The sequence below is a fragment of the Drosophila willistoni genome, chromosome 3R (genome assembly GCF_018902025.1).
Source record: "Drosophila willistoni isolate 14030-0811.24 chromosome 3R, UCI_dwil_1.1, whole genome shotgun sequence".
In the NCBI taxonomy this organism is placed as follows: Eukaryota; Metazoa; Arthropoda; class Insecta; order Diptera; family Drosophilidae; genus Drosophila; species Drosophila willistoni.
The window spans coordinates 807258-828244 of NC_061086.1; the positions used below are offsets into that span (position 1 = coordinate 807258).

At 38.2% G+C, this 20987-nt stretch overlaps 1 protein-coding gene across 11 annotated transcripts in view; it reads left to right on the plus strand.

Moving 5' to 3' along the window:
• Positions 1 to 20987, plus strand: part of LOC6651488 — a 46370-nt gene that overhangs the window by 8393 nt on the left and 16990 nt on the right. For 3 of the 11 annotated variants that reach the window (XM_023180466.2, XM_023180465.2, XM_047013346.1), the window contains exons 1-6: positions 10943 to 17198; positions 18174 to 18305; positions 18517 to 18525; positions 19804 to 19878; positions 20293 to 20512; positions 20574 to 20694. In XM_023180466.2, coding sequence (XP_023036234.1) covers positions 10983 to 17198; positions 18174 to 18305; positions 18517 to 18525; positions 19804 to 19878; positions 20293 to 20512; positions 20574 to 20694 — 6773 coding nt within the window. In that variant the 5' untranslated portion in view covers positions 10943 to 10982. Of the gene's footprint in view, positions 1 to 10812; positions 10882 to 10942; positions 17199 to 18173; positions 18306 to 18516; positions 18526 to 19803; positions 19879 to 20292; positions 20513 to 20573; positions 20695 to 20746; positions 20986 to 20987 lie in introns of those variants that run through there. The other 8 variants (XM_023180471.2, XM_047013332.1, XM_023180473.2 and 5 more) reach the window with 6 other exon arrangements.

The following is a 20987-nucleotide window of genomic DNA, read 5'->3' on the forward strand; positions in this document are numbered from 1 at the left end:
GTATGAGGAAATATTGGAATTGCACCACCACAAGAGCGGCTAAAGCTAAGAACTATTAAAATTACTGAGATTTCGAGGTGCCCCTGGATCTACCCGTGCAATTCTGAAGTTTTTAATTAAAGTCTGATCATGATAGACATAGACATAAATAACCTTCATTTAAAAATTGAGTCGCAAGGTTTTCTTAAATTTTAAAAAGGTCGCTATATTAACAGATAAACCTTGCCAGAGAAGAAAAGATTTCAAGGAGTTACTTCAGCTGACTTTTAACATTGCCCAAATAGCAATGCATGCTAGAAAAGCCGACAGCCATATATTCTTTAAAGATATTTTTATTCCAATAGGGTAAAATGATATATTAAGTCGCCAATATGTAGGTGCCTTACAGTGTATAAATATATGTACATAAATTCTCGATCAGCATAAAGAGCAGAGTCAATGTATGACCGTCTGAACGCGCTTAGTAAGCTCTGACTATATAAGCTATATATGTTCTTGATCAGCACGACAAGACGAGTTCATAAAGCTATGACTTTCCGCCCGTCTGGACTAGCTCAAACTATTCCTTGACCAAAAAAAATTACATGTATATACTGCACGGGTTGTATATTTCGGATACAACCGGATCGGACCACTATATCATATATGTAGCTTCCATACAAATGGAAAAGTCAGGAACAGTGACTTTTCTAAATAACTTCGTTACAACAAAATTTTATAAAAATAATATATAATATTATATAAATAAATATAAATAAAATATTTGTTGGTTTAGTGTACCTGTTAATGACTGTGCCAAATTTAAGCAAGATCGGAGGACTATATGATATAGCTCCCATATAGCTATAGCTGTTATGACAGCTTATGACAGTTTATATGTAAACAGACAATGAATGTGTCCTATATGCTCCGCAGTGCTCCAGCTTAAGATTGTAGGCCGTTTTTTCGCGAACATAAGACTTTTTAGTTAGAACCTTTTTCACGGGGTCGTTAACGATACGTAAGAAAATTACCAAAAAACAAAAACTTGGCAAGGTATACAAACTTCAGCGTTGACGTTGGCCCCGGCCCTCAGGTTTTTGTATTTTTTGCAGACCATTAGTAAAATGCTTCGCTTCAAAAACAGTTTTTAATTTGAATATTTGTAATATTAAAACAGTAAAACATGCTTAAAAACAATTTTCAGCTTTGACCTTTCATATTAAAGAATCACGTATCAGTATCCATATTGTATTAGTATTATATTATAGTAAAGCTTAAGAATTTTTCTATTAAATGCTCTTTTAATTTTTATACCATACACCCATAGGGTGAAATGGTATATTAAAGGAAGCATCTCCGACCCCACAAAGTATATATATTCTTGATCAGGATCAACAACCGAGTCGATCTAGCCATGTCCGTCTGTCCGTCCGTCCGTCCGTCTGTCCGTATGAACACCTAGATCTTGGAGACTGTAAGAGCTAGAGCCACCAAATTTGGTATGTAGACTCGTGTAGTATGTAGAGTGATCAAGTTTATTTTAAATTTTTGCCACGCCCCTTTCCGCCCCCGCAATTTAAAAAAGCGTTTATCTCAAAAACTATTCCAGATAGAGACACCATATTTGGTATATATATTCGCTTAGTAAATGCACACATTTTGTATGTAAAAAAATTTTGCCACGCCCTTTTCCGCCCCCGTGAAAAACTTGATTATCTCCCGTATTTTTTTACCTTATGCAATCAAATTTGGCACACTTAAATTTAATACTAATATCTAGCAAAATACCAAATTTGATCAAAATCAAAAAAACAGTCGAGTTATGCATATAAACGTTTTTCCATAAGGCCGGAGTTGGTCGTTGGCTGGTGGGGGCGCTAGGGTGCTCGTATGATTGAGTGAGCGAGATACTAAGATATGCTTCTAAGAAGCAGGTGAAAATGCATTGACATAAAGTTGAAATATTTGCTTTACTGGTGTATGGTATACCTAAGTCGGCGAGACGACCTACGACGACTTCATTCAAATTGTTAAAGTATGTAACAGGCAGAATGAAGCTTCTCCGACCCCATAAAGTATATGTGTAAAGATATATATTGCATATCTTTGATATTAATGTCCAGCAAAATACCAAATTTGATCAAAATCAGACTAATAATAGCCAAGCTATGCTCATATGCTTGGGTGAGCGAGATAAAAAGCATGTGAACAGAATTTTTAAAAGTACGTAAATTTGTTATTACAAATTTGAAATATTTGTTTTACTGGTGTATGGTATACCTAAGTCGGCGAGACGACTCACTTAAATTTCATTTATTCATTTTAAATGTAATATGCGCACCCAGCAGGCTGAAATGGTATATAAAAGTAGGCTACAATGTATGCAATATGCAGAAGGAAACTTTTCCGACCCCATAAAGTATATATTTACTTGATCAGCAACAGCAAGGTCGTACAAGTTATGTCCGTTTGTCCGCATGAGTACATAGATCTCAGAGAATGCAGGAGCTAGAGTCACAAAATTTAGTATGTGGGCTCGTGTAGTACCTACGTTGATCAAGTTTATTTAAAATTTCGGCCACGTCCTGTACCACCCGCTTAATACGCTCACAGATATTGGTTGCTTAAAAGTTTGGCAACGCCTACCTCCATCTGCGGTATTTGAAAAAAACGGATTTTTTCGAAGACTAACACAACTAAAACCATCAAATTTGATATGAAGACTTTAGACTGACAGATTTAGTAAAAACCGATTGCCGATTACTTCATTTTGGTTCTGCAATAGGTCATAAAAACGAAATCTTGTCATAGTTACAGCATTGAAAAAAACTAACACAAATGAGGGCAAAAAGCTTTTTGAGTATTATACCAAGTGCTGCCACATGCTGCGTAGGTAGTTCAAGACGCAGCATGCTATGTAGAAGGGTGAAGACATATGTACGTATATATGTACATACATACATACATGTACGTGTCAATCCAAAAGGCCGGGGCTAACTTCGACCGCATCAAAGTTTGAATACCCTTGCAACTTATTTGGTAACTCTTGCCTTACCCATAGCCATCAAAGTGGAAAACGTTTTATCTAAAAAGGCTAATGTTTGCGAAAGAACGGTCTACAGGAAATAACGAAGATATTGATCAAAGTCACTGGTTTCCATCGATCGTTCCTATGAGAGCTATGTGATATAGTTACCCAATCTTAATCAAATTCGGCACAGTCATTAACAGATTGAAATATTAAACTAACAAATACTAAATTTTAAAGCAATCGCGTCAAAAGGAACGAAGTTATTCAGAAAAGTCACTGTTTTCGCCCGATCGTTCCTATGGGAGCTATATGATATAGTCAACCGATCTTGATCAAATTTGGCAGAGTCGTTTATATGTGTAATAAACTTACCAATATTAAATTTCACGACAATAACTCAAAAAAGTTATTGAGAAAAGTCACTGTTAGAGACTTTGCCATTTATATAGGAGCTATATGATATAGTGGTCCGATCCGGCTGAATCCGAGATATATAACCCCTGCAGCATATATTTCAGCTCTGTAGCTCCAACGGTCTAGGAGGAGTTTGCGCTGATCCAGACGGACGGACGGACATGGCTATAACTCGTCTCTACGTGCTGATTAAGAATATACGTATATACTTTATATGGTCGGAGATGCTTCCTTCTATGCGTTGCACACTTCTGACCAAAATTAATATACCCTTTTTGCGAGGGTATAAAAATATATATATACTTCAAGGGAACTAAGCAGTGTTCAACGCGTACCTTGAATTATAATGCCTGTTATCTCGGAGCCAGTTAAATGCGAAGGGCACAGTCACATAAATAAAGTTGTTGTGTTATTTACATACATATGGGGCCTGTGAACAAGTAAATTAAAATAAAACGGTGTGTGATACCAATAGCTCTATTCACAGTAGTGATGAACTTGGTATATAGTTGGTTTCCGTTTCGCAGTCGAACTGCATTTCTCACTGTTTTAACGCAGCACAACATACAAGAACCTGTCAACGCGACAGGATGCCAGAAGCCCTCAATCGACATGGTCCCTTCAGTGGCAGAGCGTACTCGCAAGCTTAGCAGTCTCCTGAAATGTCAAAGTGTGTTATCGTGTGTAAGTTCAAAAACGCATTTACCACATGTCTCATCAGGCAACATTTTTATACCATGCACCCAATAGGTGAAATGGTATACTAAAATCGACAAAATGAATGTAACAGGCACAAGGAATCATTTCCGACCCCATAAGGTATACCAGGTGTGCTACAGAAATAACTTTAGCGGCAATTTTAGTGAAATATATCTACATAGGTGCCACAGACTGACACTGAGCGTCTGTGCCAACTGAATGGTCTATGGCAGGGAAATTACAAGGTTTTTATTAAAAAAATAAATGTCGTAAGACTAGATCTTTAGGTTTTGAGGATTCTGCATTAAAATAAAAAATGGTTTGATGCAATTATTTGTTTAATAACTTGTGTAACTTGTGTTCTATTTATCCGATCAGATTCAAATTTTGGGATCTGAGTTTTTATACACAAGTTACAGTCAATATAAATCGGTTCAAGCGCTGCCTACAACGTCATCATTAAATCAACAGAGCACACGCATACACACACAAACGCAACGCTACATGAACTGTATGTGTATGCGTGCCGTGCTTTAGCTTAGGGAATGATGGAAGACGAAGAAACCAGAGGGCCGGGGCTAACTTTGACCGCGTCAAAGTTTGTATACCCTTGCAAGTTTTTTGAGTAAAAGGTCTAATATTTGCGAAAGAACGGCTTAGAAAATAACGAAGTTATTGATCAAAGTCACTGTTCACCACCGATTGTTCCTATGGGAGCGATATAGTCGCCCGATCTTAATCAAATTTGGCACAGTCATTAATAGGTATGCTAAACTGAGAAATATAAATTTTTATGACAATTGCTTCAAAAGTAACGAAGTAATTGACAAAAGTCACTGTTTTCGAAAGATCGTTCCTATGGGAGCTATATGATATAGTCACCCGATCTTGATCATATTTGGCATAGTTTATATGTGTAATTAACTCACCAATATTAAATTTCACGACAATAGCTCAGAAAATAACGAAGTAATTAAGAAAAGTCACTGTTCGTGACTTTGGCGTTTGTATGGGAGCTATATGATATAGTGATCCGATCCGGCTGAATCCGAGATACAACGCCTGCAGTATATACAAGCCTACATGCAAAATTTCAGCTCTGTAGCTCTTACGGTCTAGGAGGAGTTTGCGTTGATCCAGACGGACGGACGGACGGACATGGCTATTTGAACTCGTCTCGTCGTGTTGATCAAGAATATATATACTTTATATGGTCGGAGATGCTTCCTTCTATGCGTTGCACACTTCTGACCAAAATTAATATACCCTTTTTGCAAGGGTATAAAAATTCGAGAGTAATAATGTTTTCTTTATGTATTGATGAATATGTATTGATGGTTGCAGGGAAAGAAATTTCAAAATGTAAAAATATTATTGCCAAGGACTGCAAGGGTATATAAACTTGGGCATTACCGAAGTTAGCTTCTTTGATATTTTTTTAGTAAACTTCTTTATCTTCTGTATTATTAAATTGCGTCATCAGTGCAAAATTTATTGATACACAATGACAACTCTAATAGGCCGTGTTCAAGAAAATTAAATCGCTCGAATTCCTTTGGCTCTTAGCTTTTTTGACGACGATTGGATTCCGCGCGGAATTGAAACTAAACTGAATTCTGTAACACACCTGTAGAAATATAAAAATCATACGTATTATACGTATTAACCATGCCGTCGTTAAGGGCGAAGGTGGCCGTAGGCTAGTGGCATTTGGTCCACATGGTACATGGTATATTGAAGCCTTATTTACTGCATTTTACAAGGTTGAAGTAGGCTTTGCCGACCCCTTACGGCATATGCATTCCTTATCAGCATCAATGCCATGTCCGTCTGTAGATTTACACCAGTTGTCGGTACGGCCCATTCCCCATGCTAAAGCCTAGCTCTGCCACAGCGCTGCCGTCTCACATACACTGTAAATGCTCGCGTAGGTTCGGCACCGTCACTTTGGCTTGTCAGAAAAAAAATTATTCTCAAAAAAAAAAAATGAGTACACATGTCAAAAGTACACTTACAAAAATGTTTGTTGGCAAATGGAAAATTTGGATTTGATGAGCATTTACAGTGTATGCGAGACGGCACCGCTGCGGCAGAGCTAGGCCCTAGTCCGGAGATTGGGCCGTGCCGACCACTGATCTAGACTCCAAGAGTCGAGTCGATTTACCCGGTCGTCGGTGGGTCCATAAGAACAGTTGCATCTCGGAGATTCAAAGTGCTTGTCTCAAATCTCGTACTTAAGCACATTTACTGCCGCCATCGCCAAAATATATGTAACAGGCAGAAGGAAGCTTTTCCGACCCCATAAAGAATATATATTCTTGATCAGCATCAACAGCCGAGACGATCTAGCCATGTCCGTATGAATTACTAGATTTCGGAGACTATACCAGCTAAAGCCACAAAATGAGGTATGTAGACTTGTGCAGTATGTACAGTTATCGAGTTTGTTTCAAATTTTTGCCACGCTCCCTACCGCACCCGCAAATTAAAAAACACCGATTTTCTCAAACACTATACTAACTAACCAACCTAGACACCAAATTTGGTATGTATATTTGCTTAGTAAAAGCGCACATTTGTGCAATCATATTTGGCACACTTGAAATTAATACTAATATCCAGCAAAATATAAAATTTGATCGAAATCGGACTCAAAATAGCCGAATGTTTTTCCATAAGGCCGGAGTTGGCCGTTGGTTGGTTGGGGCGCTAGAGTGCTCGTATGCTTGAGTCAGTGAAATACTAAGATATTCTTGTAAAAAGCATGGGAACAGAATTTTTTAAAAATACGTAAATGCATTTGTTATTATAAATTTGAAATATTCGTTTTTCTGGTGTATGGTATACCTAAGTCGGCAAGACGACTTACTATGAGAAGCTGAGTCGATATAGCCATGTCCGTCTGCCCGTCCGTCTGTGCGTATGCGTTTTACTCCGCCGTCTTAAAAGCTATCGAGATGAAATTTTTTTTTGGGGTTTTTTATTACCCGGGTAAGATAAAGTATGAAAATCCTTAGGATCGGACCACTACATCTATCATATAGCTCTAGAAGAAAAAATTTTGCGGACATGGCTATATCAACTCAGCTTCTCATGCTGATCAAGAATATATATACTTTATGCGGTCGGAAACGCCTCCTTCTGTGCGTTACAAACATCTGACCAATTTTACAATACCCTCTGCAAGGGTATAAAAAGTAAATAAAAATTTATCAAAAAATATATAAAGCATTATGAAAAAAACTTCGACCAAGCTGGGAGTCGAGTCGAACCACGGCCGCCCGATCGCCAAGCGAGCACATTCGAGTTCTGTAGTTAAGCACGCATCTCATTTTCGCATTGTTGCTAGCTCGTCGAAAACTCAAAAAGTCTGCGAGCGAGCGATTGAAATGCGATGTTGTACAATGTACAACTTCGCTTTCGCTGCGGCCGCTCTCTGGGGTTCTAGGCAGTGTTGCCATATTGGCTTATTTTCAGCTAGATTTTGCTTATTTTAAAATCAAGTAGCTTGGAAAATAATTAGAATGCTTATAGCTTGAAATATAGCTCATTTAAATGTCATTTAGCTTAATTCGGCTTAAAAAAATTTATAACAAAACATGTTTTGTTTTTTGATTGTGTTGTAAGTTTTGGTAATATTTATCGATAAATCGAACAAAAATCATCGTATTAGTTTATAAGAATGCTAGCCAAAACAAAGTTTTCGAGCAAGTGGCGTTATTTGCTCTGCACATTCTTTCGTTGCCATGGTCAAATGCTGCGGTTGAAAGAGTATTCAGCGAAATGAATATTGTCAAAACTAATTTGCGCAACAAAATGTTGTTTGTTTTTGAAATGTTAAATTATTTACTATACACCAAGGACTGTGACGTCGTGGCAAATATTGTCGTAATTACAATCTGCCAAAAGTACCTAGAAGAAATAAAATCATCCGCCAAGTATGCGGAATCAAGAAATTAGTTCCTTACTTTCATAAAATTAAAAAATCAATTATCTTGCTGTTTTTATGGTTTGCTTAATTATGAGCTTTTTTCTTAATCTTTAGCTTATTCTAGCTTATTTTTCCTCAATCTCGCTTTCGGTGTCTCCCAAAATCTGGCAACACTGGTTCTAGGCTGTTCGGCTTTTGCCGAAGTTCTCTGGGGGCTTAGGCTAGCGTTTGTAATCAAAAAATCTTGAGTTTGACGCATCTATGTATTCTATGGTTAGTGCTCTAACATTAGACTTTTAACATTAATTCAAACTTTGGCACGGCGGGAGTTTGCTCCGGCCGCCTGGTTTTGCATGAAATTTGTCCGTAAGAACTCTTTAAACCAGTTGTAGGTTAAATAAATGAAATATTCCAGTGACTGGCAAGAAAAGCTCGCAGGCGTGATTAACTACTACCTGCATCGAATGACGCACTTAATTAAAACATTTCCCAGACGCTTACTTTTTCAGCTCAGTGTATACACTTATTTTCGAGCCAACCATAACACAGGCTTTGTCTATACCAATTTCAATAAGGTGTTTCAAGTCCAACTTCCAACTATTTAGTTCATCCTTGATACCACTAATAATCGAAATTGCATTTGCACTTTCTAAGTTAGGAGGCTAAAAAACGTCGACATCATGTCCTTGCAACCTACAGAGCATGAGTTGATGACCACGACTTCACATTCATAAAAAAGAGATACATATGTACATACATATGTTGATAAATACAGAGCCACGGAAACTTACTAAAACATCTTTGATAATGTTAATACATTTTTTACGGTGGAGCTTGATTTTCTTGTCTGTCCTGTTATTTTGAAATTAAAATTTTTTGGCTTATCTGTTTTAGTTGTAGACATTTTATTCATTTCAAACAACTATTTTTCGCACTTTAATAATCACACACTACAAGGCAGAAGTTGTAAGATCGATCATATCGATTTATTATCGATAATGGTTTAGTGGTGAAAAAAAAGCAGAGAAACGCTAATTTGTTTTAGAATGAAGCTAAATTAGCTTTTTCCTCCTGTTTTAATATTTTTTCCGCAATCTTCTCTTACCTAAAGTCCTCAAGTCCTTGCGGTGCATGTATGATAGTTATGGTTTGTGTATATGATAGCCATATAATAAAGTCGCCAGATGATAGCTATGTATATAATATAGTCGCCAGATCTTGACATTCATAGCTATATTAAACTGATAAACATTAAATTGTAACATAATCGTGCGAAAAAAAGCGAAGTTATTGATAAAAGTCACTGTTTTCGACCTATCGTTCGCAATATAACTATTTGAAATAGTAACCCGATCTTGCTCAAATTCTGCGCAGTTATTGATAAACTAAACCGACAAATATAAAGTATTGAGAAAAGTCACCTTTCGTGACTTCATCGTTTTTGTGATATGAAGCTCTATTGCTCTGTTGCTCTAACGGTCTAGGAGAAGTTTCCGTTGATCCAGACAGACGGACGAACCGACATGGCTATATAAATTCTTCTGGTCGTGCCAATCAAAAATATATATATATGTACATTGTACATATGTATATATTGTGTGGTTGGAGTTGCTTCTTTCTAAAAAAAAATCTAGACTTTTGAACGTAGAAGGCTGGCAAGTGTTTGTACTAGTAAATTCCTCTTGAGCTGTCAATGGAGTCAAAGCAGCGAGAATAACATTAAGCATTAAGCGAGAATAACATTAAGACCTAAAGGCTGGTAAAATTGCCATGCGCAGTATTTAAAACTCTCTCATCTTGGCTCTCTGAGCATGAGCATAAGTTTAAATAGGTACGTACACATGTAAGTATATATTTGACTGCATACGGACACAAAAGCTGACGCTGTTCATGAGCGCGCTGTTCCTGTGCGATTGGCGAAAGTTCTGAGGGAATCACACGCTCATGTTGGAGAGAGCATAAGTGTGTACGCACTCAAATACTTTGTATGTGTAGTTGAAGCTAGCCAGAACACATATCACGACAAAACCCATCAAGTTGTAGTATACATTTCAGCGTTTCGGAATTCACATCGGGGCAGTGTTGCATCGTTGTGTAGTTTGACAAAAATACAACAATTAACGCTATACTTCAAAGAAGTTTTGCAAATTAGATTTTTAATTTGTACAGTATGTAAAGTAGTGACAGGATAAATAATCTTAGTAAAAGTTGAGAAGCAATACCAGGCACTAACAAATATAACATAAACGCGATGCCAATAAAATGTGTATACATATAATTTTATGAAGAGTACAAAAAAAAAATTGTGTCAAGAATCGCAGTTTAACATTCTCTTCTGTCTCGAAGGTCGAACTATTTAGAAAAGATTTATATTGAAAGTTGAGATATTTTTGGGTAGCCTCATGTTACCAAATGTCAATTGCATAGATTTTGCGTACGAACAGATCGCCATAATTACTATGTACATTTACATATTGATGTAAGAATTTGTTGTCCGATGACGAACACTTTGCAGTCAGTATGTATCCACATACATAAATATATATACATGTTAACATTTGTCTGTGTGAGTGTACATATGTGTTGAGCTAATGCATTAAGCTTGTATTAAGAATGCATAGATAACACACACACACACACACACTACAAGTAGCTAGTTGTCAAATACTTAGCTTACAGTCGATCGAAAATTTTGGCTTCGTCCATTTTAGTTATGCGATTAATAGTTTCAGTAATTTTTGCAGAGCTGTTTTTCTTGAAAAATTGAAGTGAACTGTTAAAATATTCTTATAACACCTATATAATCTTAAGACATCGAACAAAAGTAGGTACATATTTATTTTGAAGAAATTGAAAATTTGTCAAATGATAAATATCGTATTCAGTTAAATTTGCTGTCGTCGGCTATCCTGGACACTTCGCGAGATGTCAATCAATACGTCGCATTCGTCACCGATACCACCAATTTTTGGCAGCATATCCATCCCATTTGAGGATACCCACTCAGGAATTTCCGATAAATCTGTAAATTACCAGCAACAACGTTCCACACAGATGTCGGACTCCAATAAGTTTTCTTGTGGGGGCTCTGAAGACGTTTCAGGTGTGCAACAGCTCCCTTATGCATTAGCAGCAAATGCGCTCCAGAGTCAATTTAAAATTAAGCAGCAACTGCATCCATCACCGCAGACATTTTCCAAAAAGATGCAACCGACACAAGCTAATTTTATTGGTAGCGAAGCCGTCATGCAAATGTCGATGTCGAGGTCGAACCCAGCTACGGGCAGTATGGTGTCCATCAGAAGTGAGCAGCAGCTTTCCCAAATCTACAATTCACAACAACACTCAGACTACATAATCTCCGACTATATGGACAAAATAGCAACTAGGATCAGCTTGCTGGAGACTGAGCTGAAGTTCGCTTGGCGCGCCTTAGATTTATTATCCACCGAATACGGTAAAATATGGACTCGCTTAGAGAAACTTGAAAATATTTCGGTTGAGCAGCAGTCTGTAGTAAGCAACCTCATGGGTCTTATTGCATCAGCTAAGCCACACCATAATGTGGACATCGATCTTGACCTTGACGCGCAAGCAACTTTTCCTAAATTTCTTCCGTTAGGTATGGATGTAAATTCACACATGGTTGAAGACAAAACCGAAAAGCATATGTCCAACTTGAATTTAGATACTGGTGTTTCCGTAACTACCGAAGACGATGGCCTCGGACGTACTTCCGGTTTTTTTATGGACTCCGAATATGGACTAGGAGCCGATCAGTGCGATGAATTTTTTTTGGACTACGAACCTGGTCCTCTTAACGATAATGACCGGGACGTGGATTTGGAAGCTGACCAAATCGATTTTGATAATGAGCACAAATGGTTGCTAAATACAGACGTTGATGGTAGTAAATCTCGCCAAAAGCTTTATTCGGATTCGGATATAATATTGTATCAACAACAGCAGCAGGTTTTGGCAAATAATGCCAGGGCCGACTTGTTAATGGAATTCCTTAATGGGCGGCGCGTGCTTCAAGAAGTTGCAATGGGATCTGCAGCTGGCGCCTCTGCATCTACTGCATCCAGTAGTCTTTTAAACTTGGCTCAACTGACAAAAAAGAGTCGCACACATGGACATAGACATCACAAAGGTCGTTCTCACGATGAAGCAGATAACCATTGCTTGACAGTAACAGACTCCGATTCCGGCGCAGCTTTGCATGGAATGGATTCTATGTCTGTGCCTGCAACCAATCAGGAAGAACTAGACGAGCTTATTGATGAGGCCAATTTTTTTCGCTTAGCCGCCTTTAGAACGGGCGAAGGAGGGAAGCAAGTACTGCCCATTGAAGATACTGGTGGAACGGCCCAAACAAAAGTGTTGAATAGTGAAATGAACGAGACTTTTTACAAGACCTTAAATGAAGCATATCGTGATGATAATTTAAGCTCGGAAATATCAAAAGTAGAGCACCTTCTTCAACAGTCTGGGGCTGCTCACGAACATATCACTACATTAAATGGTGGACGATCGACATCGTCCCTTATGATGATCCACGAAGGTAACGAGGATGATGCTTTAGACGCCGAACTTGCACTTACTGCATCGCAGGTGTCTGCCCCTCTAAGAACCAGTAAGCTGATTAAGTCAGGAGTTTGCTCAGATCAACAAGTAGGCAAAGAGTCGCGAAAGCACAGAAAAAAGAAGCACTATAAAAACGAGATGGACATGATTAATAATCTCAAGTGCATACTTGCTCAATCACAATCCACATCTAACAAAGACAAGAATATGAATTCACTTTCAGATCAGCAGCACTCACAAGGCAATAAAACCTTAACCAAAGAGAAAAATGACAATCTGAAATCGTATCTCGATGATTCGGACAGCTTATGCCCCGATCAAAATATCGCTATATTGGATACCATAACTGAACTGATGATACGTGAAATAAATAAAATTGAAGATTTGCAATCATTAAATGCTTCACAAATACGTCAGTTGCGTCAGGAAATTCGGTCGGAAGTTACCTTTTTTGAAAAACTTAATCAGGTAGATAAAAACTTGACACTGCTGCTACTTAATCCTGTTACAATGGGAGAAGAGATGCGCCGTCTTCACGTAAAAGAACCCAATTGTAAATTTGATCTTGTGATAAAGAAGTTTAACAAGAATATTGACACGCTAAAGAAACTTGTTGGGAATTCATTTGATGAGTTTAAGATAACTAGCAAAAACAGGTCTGCGCTTGACCACAGTGCCAGCTCTAACAGAGACCAGAGTCCTAGTAATTGCACTATGCTCTCTATACCCGACCCCAATGAAACTGGAGTTGGCTATAGTGCACACTTGCTTCGTAATAAGTCAGACTTGGATGAGCAGCTAAAGTTACTGGAGACGCAGGAGATCGAAATAAATCGAAAAAAAGCCATCGAGCAGATAACAAATGCACATGGAAAAAAAGTGAATAACTCCGACACCGAAGAAGAATGTAGAGTACAGCAGAGGTATATCGAGTGCAGTCCATGTCCCAATCCAAATCATATCAAACATCTGTCAAGTTCGGCCAGCAATATTTATAATCAAGATGAATACATAAAGTCGCTAAAAAAAAGCTTGGAGCGGCATAACAGCATGCTCTTCCTGCTGCATCTTCAAAACCCTGATAAACACAAAAAAATAAGTGATTTGGATGAAATATTTCAGTTGGATCGAAATCGAGAGAGTCAAAGTCCCCCACCTCCTGCTCCCTACGATAATGGATTTGAAGATATAATTCCTGTCGGAAGGGATGATGGCATAGGCACAGAGTCATCAAATCCTTTTACTTCCGATCAGAGACAACAGACTCACCAGCAGCAGCAGCAGCCGCACGTTTCACCGCGTCAAGCTAAATCTGATTCGGGACTGTCCTCTATGAGTGGCTGGTCACCAAATTCACCTGTACCCATCAGCATACAAAGCTGCAATCCATTTTTAAACAAGTACAAAGACATCAATACGGAAATGCTACAACTGCAGTTGCACTTGGGATATCCATATGGATTGGTCGACTTCCGTGATGAATCAACCGCCAACAGTGAATCGCGTCCCGAAGGTGGATACGTATTTTCCGAAGAAAACTTAAACTATATACAGGAGCTATCAAAAAATATGCCTATTTGTTCGGCCTATGAAAACAAATCCATTTTCAATGTTAATGTTAATAAAGAGAAGGAATTTTCCACAGTAGACGAATTGCTAAAGTGGGACCAGCAGACGGATAAACAAGAGACCGATTGCAACATAGAGCCCAAACTCCCATCACTTCAACGGCCTCCGAGTGCTACGAATTCTTCTGAACATAGTGCAAATATTAAGTGCCGAATGCCAGACTTGCTAAAGAACCAATTAAGTATTTCAGCGACCAAGTCATCCTCAAAGAGAAGAATAATCAAGCCAGACAAACAATTTGCAGAATTGAGATCATTACGAGGTTATGATGAAACTGATATAGACCACTTGGAACGGCAGGATTTGACGCGTAAACCTTATTTAACCGACCGTCTGGTATACTATCCATCATCAAACGGCATTGCGGATTATAACAGCAGCCGAAATCTGGATTTTATGGGGCTTCAGCAGTCACAGCAACAGCATCCACAACAAATCGGGTTCTTGGCGCAATCCCATGCAATCAGTTCGCCGTCGATTAATGCGGTAGAATTTCCTATTGAATACTTTTCCAGCGAATCTACGTCAGCTGAACCGATGTCGAAAAATTCCCATCGGGATCCATCTATAGAAGTCCCACACAAACCAACAAAAGTGTGGAATAAGCTTAACAACCTATTGCCAGAAAATTTGAAGTTAAAACGCCCAGCCAAGTATGCTCGATCTCAATCATTACCCGGTGATGTGGAAGGGCAAGAGTCAGAGGTGCAAGGACGTGGCCAGGTGAGCTCGTATCCGTTAATCGGTCATCGGCGATCTCAAAAGGGAAATAGGTGTGAAAGCGCTGGTAATGAAGTTGTAAGTGGCAGCCACTTAGATTTGCCTAAACGCATACAAAAAATACCGTTGCGCATTATACAAAGAGCCACAGCCTCACACTCCCATTCACTATCGTGTTCAAATACGAATGCAGCGCAAAAGAAGCGTTCGTTTTCAGCTAAAATGAACCATCTAATGCAGATGGCGAAGACGTATAAACGGCAGAGCTTTGGTCCGCGCCCCGTCTCCAGCATCTCCGATTCCGAAACTGACATACCAGGCTTCACTTCGTCGGATAATGATGATTGGTCGGCAAATGAGAACTCCTCTCGGCATCATACGAACTCCGACCCGGCCATCGATGATTACGACGAGGAGGATGTCGATTCCCTTATCCCCGATGATGGGGAGGCTGAAAACATCGACTATAATAACAGCAAAATGGTTGTTACTGGATATGGTGAATCAAATGAGGAGGGCGAGAGTCATAATGTATTTGCCATCATTGGAGATTTAAAGAAGTCAGAGGTCCTTTCCACAAGCAATCTTCAACTTCAGCAACGTGCTGTTATGCAAAATAATATTAACATATCTGAGCAAATTCCAGAAAAAACTTTGGAGAGCAATGAGACCCCGACTTCTGAAGCAAAGGCATGTCTTGAAAAAAGTAGTTCCTTGTATGTCGGCGACCAGGACGCTGACAATGGCGTGACCTGCATGCAAAGTGAAGTTAAGATAAACGTACCCTTGTTGCATGTAGCAACAACAGCAGCTAGCACCCCAACTTTCCCCCATGTCTCGCCCCAAAACAAAATAGTTAATGTACAACCGCAAGCAACGAATCGTGGCAATAGCAATATAGTTGGTGGTTCTTTTTTCGCGGCACATCAGTCTCTAGACATTCCAAGCTCTTTGGGTCATGGTTCACGGGACGATGATGACAATCGTAGTCAGCATTCGGGCCGCACTCTTTCATCATCTCGGCGTCAAAGTACGGAAGACAGCATCGATACGGACGACGAGTACTTTTGCTACGAGTTACGACAGCTCGAGGAACTGGAACAGCAACGTACAGCTGAGGCAGAACAGCGCAACAATAAAGACGTGCTATTGTCGCAGATTGGGCAGTTGACAATAGACGAAGACGGTTTTTGCTATCCAGAACTGTCTGCTGAGTTGTCGCCGGATGAAGGCGTTAGGCAGAATATGTCCAAAGTACTAAATGAACTTAAGTGCGTCGTTAGACTACAGCCCGACATATTAATTGGGTCTGCAGCCGGAAATCAAACCGGATTCACAACACCAAATGTAGCTGCGGTAAATAGTGGAGATGGTGTGAAAAAGCAAAAACCAACTGAGAAATTTGCCAGAGTCTGTGATATGCATAGTGCATGGCAGGACGTGAACGGCGATCTCCAACAGGCTGGTTCTGACCTTGAAACGCACGAAGATACAGAATCTATTCGCAAGGAGGAACGTATACTTGGCGAAAAACACCAGCAAAAACGCTTAAAAAAAAAACGACGCGATCGCGAACATGTACCCAGCTCAAGTTCATCGTGTGAATCAGAAAACGATTTCAAAGACAGCAATCTAAAGAAGCCGTCACAAAAATCGAAAATTGTCATTACCGCCGCTCTAAAGACAACTGCTGTTGAATCGGTATCGGACCAAAAAACAATCGAAAAATGTTCACAAGAATCGGCGTCTTCAAGCGCAACCTCCGGTCCTGATACACCAGCAGAATTAAGCGATGAAATTGCCACTGACGCGGCTCCAGATGAGGAGAGAATTTTCTTAGCCCTACTCTCAAAAAATGGAGAGCCTGCTGAAAATGGGGATCCCACTGACATTTGTGGCGACGATTTCAATTTGTTTGAGGAAAGCAAAGCTACTTCAAGTCAGCCCGAAATGGAGTCAGAATTAGAACAGATTCCTGAGGCCATAACATCAACGAATGGCATAGTCAGCAAATCAAATCCCAAAAAACTTTTAAGTCAGGACTCTAGCATCGACGTAACGCAATCTAGTATTGGAAACGGCGCAGCCGCCAGTTTTGGTAGCAGTAAGTGGAAATTGTTAAAGACACTTAAAGAAAGAAAGATCGAGGAAAGGAATAACCAAGACAAGATCAAAGAAGATGTATTAAGCAAAGATAAAGAAAAGGTAATTTTTACAAGTTTTCTCAGTCATTTAATTACGGTAAACAAGAAAATTCTGCTATTGTTTTTATATGTACATACATATATGTACATCGACACAGCAAAACTTTTATTTGCCCTCTGGTCTTTATATCTTTGAAACTTAACTTAACTTATACTTATTTTATCACCATTAATATACGGTTTAAAATGTCTTATTTATCGAATCATAGCTTATAACGCTAATTTCGACGGAGCACATAACTATGCTAGATATTTTGATGCAACAAATCATAGCCGATATATTCATTTTGGTCAGAAGTGTGCACCTTTAACAATATAAAGTATATATTTTCTTGATCTCAACAATACGAGTTTATATAGCTGTCGAATAATAATTCTGGTCGGACAAACTTTTTTATGCGGATATTAATAAACTATTATATATCAGTCATAAGCTTCAGCTTGATTTTGTAGGCCGTTCTTAGTGGAAGTGAGCCTTTTTGAACTTTGTAAGAGTCCTGACCTTCCTTCATAAAGGACTACAATGTCGATTATAAAAGAGTTTCTTGTGGAAAAAACATTTTTGTTTGCTAAATACCATTTGGTATACCATGCACGTAGTGACAAAAAGGTTTTAGTTTTACCAATCGATATGAATATATTTAATATAAAATTTTATTAAATGCTAAAAGACTCAACAGGCCAACGGCCAAATCCGTCCTTATGGCACCTAGGCAAATACGTTTATATCCATAACTTGGCTATTTTTGTACCGATTAAATTCGGTATATTGATAGATATTAAAACTTAAAATCAATATGCCAAATTTGATTAGTATTTATAATATAAATGTGAAACCGCCGAAATTTCTTCATTATATTTTATAAATCGCAATTCCTTATTTTAATTATCTGAAATCCTGGCCAACTAGTTTGTAAAAGTTTGTATACTTCTTAAATTCTCATATGAAACGCAAAATCTGATTTTTTATTTGCAGAATGGTGGCGGCACTGGCGATGTTGGAATACGCACCAATGGACATCCTGGCGATAATCCATTTTATAGTAACATTGACAGCATGCCAGATATTCGGCCTCGTCGAAAATCCATACCCCTTGTTTCTGAACTGGTAAGCAACCATAATATATACTTTCCGAAGAACATTTATAACATCCGGGACATTTCACAACCTTGACTTCCTTCTTCCACTTGATTATCTTACCCCGTTTAATTCCATTTTAATTCCATCATTGTCATTTTGCTTACTTTACATACATACTACTATTTAAATACGATGTTCAAATTTCGTTTTCTTTCATCGGTGATTTAATGGACTGCAGGTGCTCAAGGTATAGAACGCCTATTGTTTCCTCACATTGTTTCGATTTTTCTTTACTATTCACCTTAGCAGTTGTACAAATTATATCATATATAATAGCGACACAGTTGCCGTACACGTGCAGCTCTGCATTTTTCTTTATGTTGAAATGTAGATTGCACAGTAAACATTACACAAGTCTACAAAAGTCACTCGCTTAGCAGATATTATTATTTTATGTTCCAATCATTTGTGAACTTTGACATATGTAAGTAAATTATTAGGACAAACCAAAATGTAGAGAAATGCGGACACCGTAAAAAAGTTGAGCATTACTTTCTATATGTCAAATTTAAATACTAAATTCTAATCGGATGTGTAAATTGACATATGTGAGATGTTAGGAGAAAACAGATGAATTAGAAGACAGAAGCATCAAGTAATCGGTAATTTTTCTTCTGACTTTTGATCAATGTGTAAGAACCACAGCAAACAGAAACGTTACCGGCCGCCCTCGCACAACAGAAGATAAATATTGTAATCACTATGTGTGATCAAGATCGAAACCAAAATACGGTTGGTAGAACAACACTAAGCTACGCGGCTAATAAATACATACATACCTACATACCTATGTACATATACACTTATGTATATACCCAAGGGAAATCTCTGGCCCCTTATCCTCGAATTAAAGTTAAAATAGGTTCATTTCAATACTGCATCTGTGCAGTATATATCAGAATAGCCATCGATACAAGTACATAGAATTTACATAAAGCAGCTAGACGTACACGCATATACATACATACACATCCTGGAATGTGCTCCAACATTAGATCAACTAAAGCTACCTAATAAAATAAATATAGATCCGCACTTTAAAATCTGTTACATAATTCAACATTTCTACAAAACAACCGACTGCACAGTAGTTATAATTCGCTTTGCCAATTGTCAATGCAAAGGCTAACATATGCATTAAATGGTTAAAGCACCTCACATCTTGCCACGAGGGAATTATACATGCTGTCGTACTCGCTTTCAACATAAAATTAATAAATTATTTGGAGTTTGGTTTGCGTTACTTAGTTTTAATTAAATTGCTTGATGCGGCTTCTTTCTTGTACTTGTTGTTATTTTCTACAATTTCTTATTTAAACTTAACTTGGAATCGATTTCGATTTAAGTAGTTACAGTAGTTTAATATAAATTTTTGATACAAGATGCTTGTAATACCTTTGCTTATTGCTAGTCTTATAAAAACAATACTAATAAAAATCACTATATTAATCCACATCACATGTAGACAATGGCGGCAACAAAAAGAAACGCTGGACTAACATCTGCTGTGCCGAGGGCTACTCTTAACGATGAGGAATTGGTAAGTAGTAGTCAACTCTTGACTAGTCCGTAATCAAATAATCTTCGATCTTAACAAAAAAAGGTTGCCAAATAAAATAAAATTCTTAACTTTGACAAAAAAAAAAACCTATGAAACAACATTCTAATTCAATCTTTAAGGTTGGACGAATAAGAAATAAAATGCAAATTAAATCCGCGTTTAGAACTTTATACATTTCCATACCCCATTAGTTTTTCATCTTGCGTTACTTTATATAAAAGCGTAAAACTAAGGGCTAAGCTCGGTCTAAATCAATATCAGGTCATTGAATAATTGTTAAAGTTTCAAATTATTGTGTTCGAAAATCACAATTTAAGTAAATCGAAAGCAGAATTCACCTAGATACAATTATCGTGGTCGAATCATTTTAGTTGCTTGTGTTAACCTTTCTAGAAAATGCATGTCTACAAAAAAGCACTTCAGGCGCTGATCTATCCGATTTCCTCAACGACACCTCATAACTTTGTCCTCTGGACAGCAACGTCGCCGACTTATTGCTACGAATGCGAGGGTCTGCTTTGGGGAATTGCTCGCCAGGGCGTGCGCTGTACAGAGTGCGGCGTAAAGTGTCATGAGAAATGCAAGGACTTGCTGAACGCTGACTGTCTACAGCGTAAGCACTCTAAATAACGTTTAAACTAATGTTGGTTGCCACCTAACAATACCATTCCCAGGTGCTGCTGAAAAGAGCTCCAAACATGGAGCCGAGGACAAAGCAAATTCTATAATTACCGCCATGAAAGACCGCATGAAGCATCGAGAACGAGAGAAGCCGGAAATCTTTGAATTGATCAGGTAAAGTGATGTCTAGACTTTAGAGAGACTGAAAACAGAAGCCAAGTTTCAGGTAAGGTGATGAGTAGAGACTACCAGAAGAAAAGGAGACTATGTGGTATTTGTTAAGTAAAAGCATTAAATTCGATATAGCAGATCTATTTGAAGGTGCGGATGCTTGGGTTACATGAATTATCTCAATGCTGTTTAAATTAGATATTGAGCATTCATAACTTTTGCTTTATTATAGTTGTATATTTGTATAAGTATGTTAATTATTATAAAACCCATAACTACGATCACAATGTCCGTAT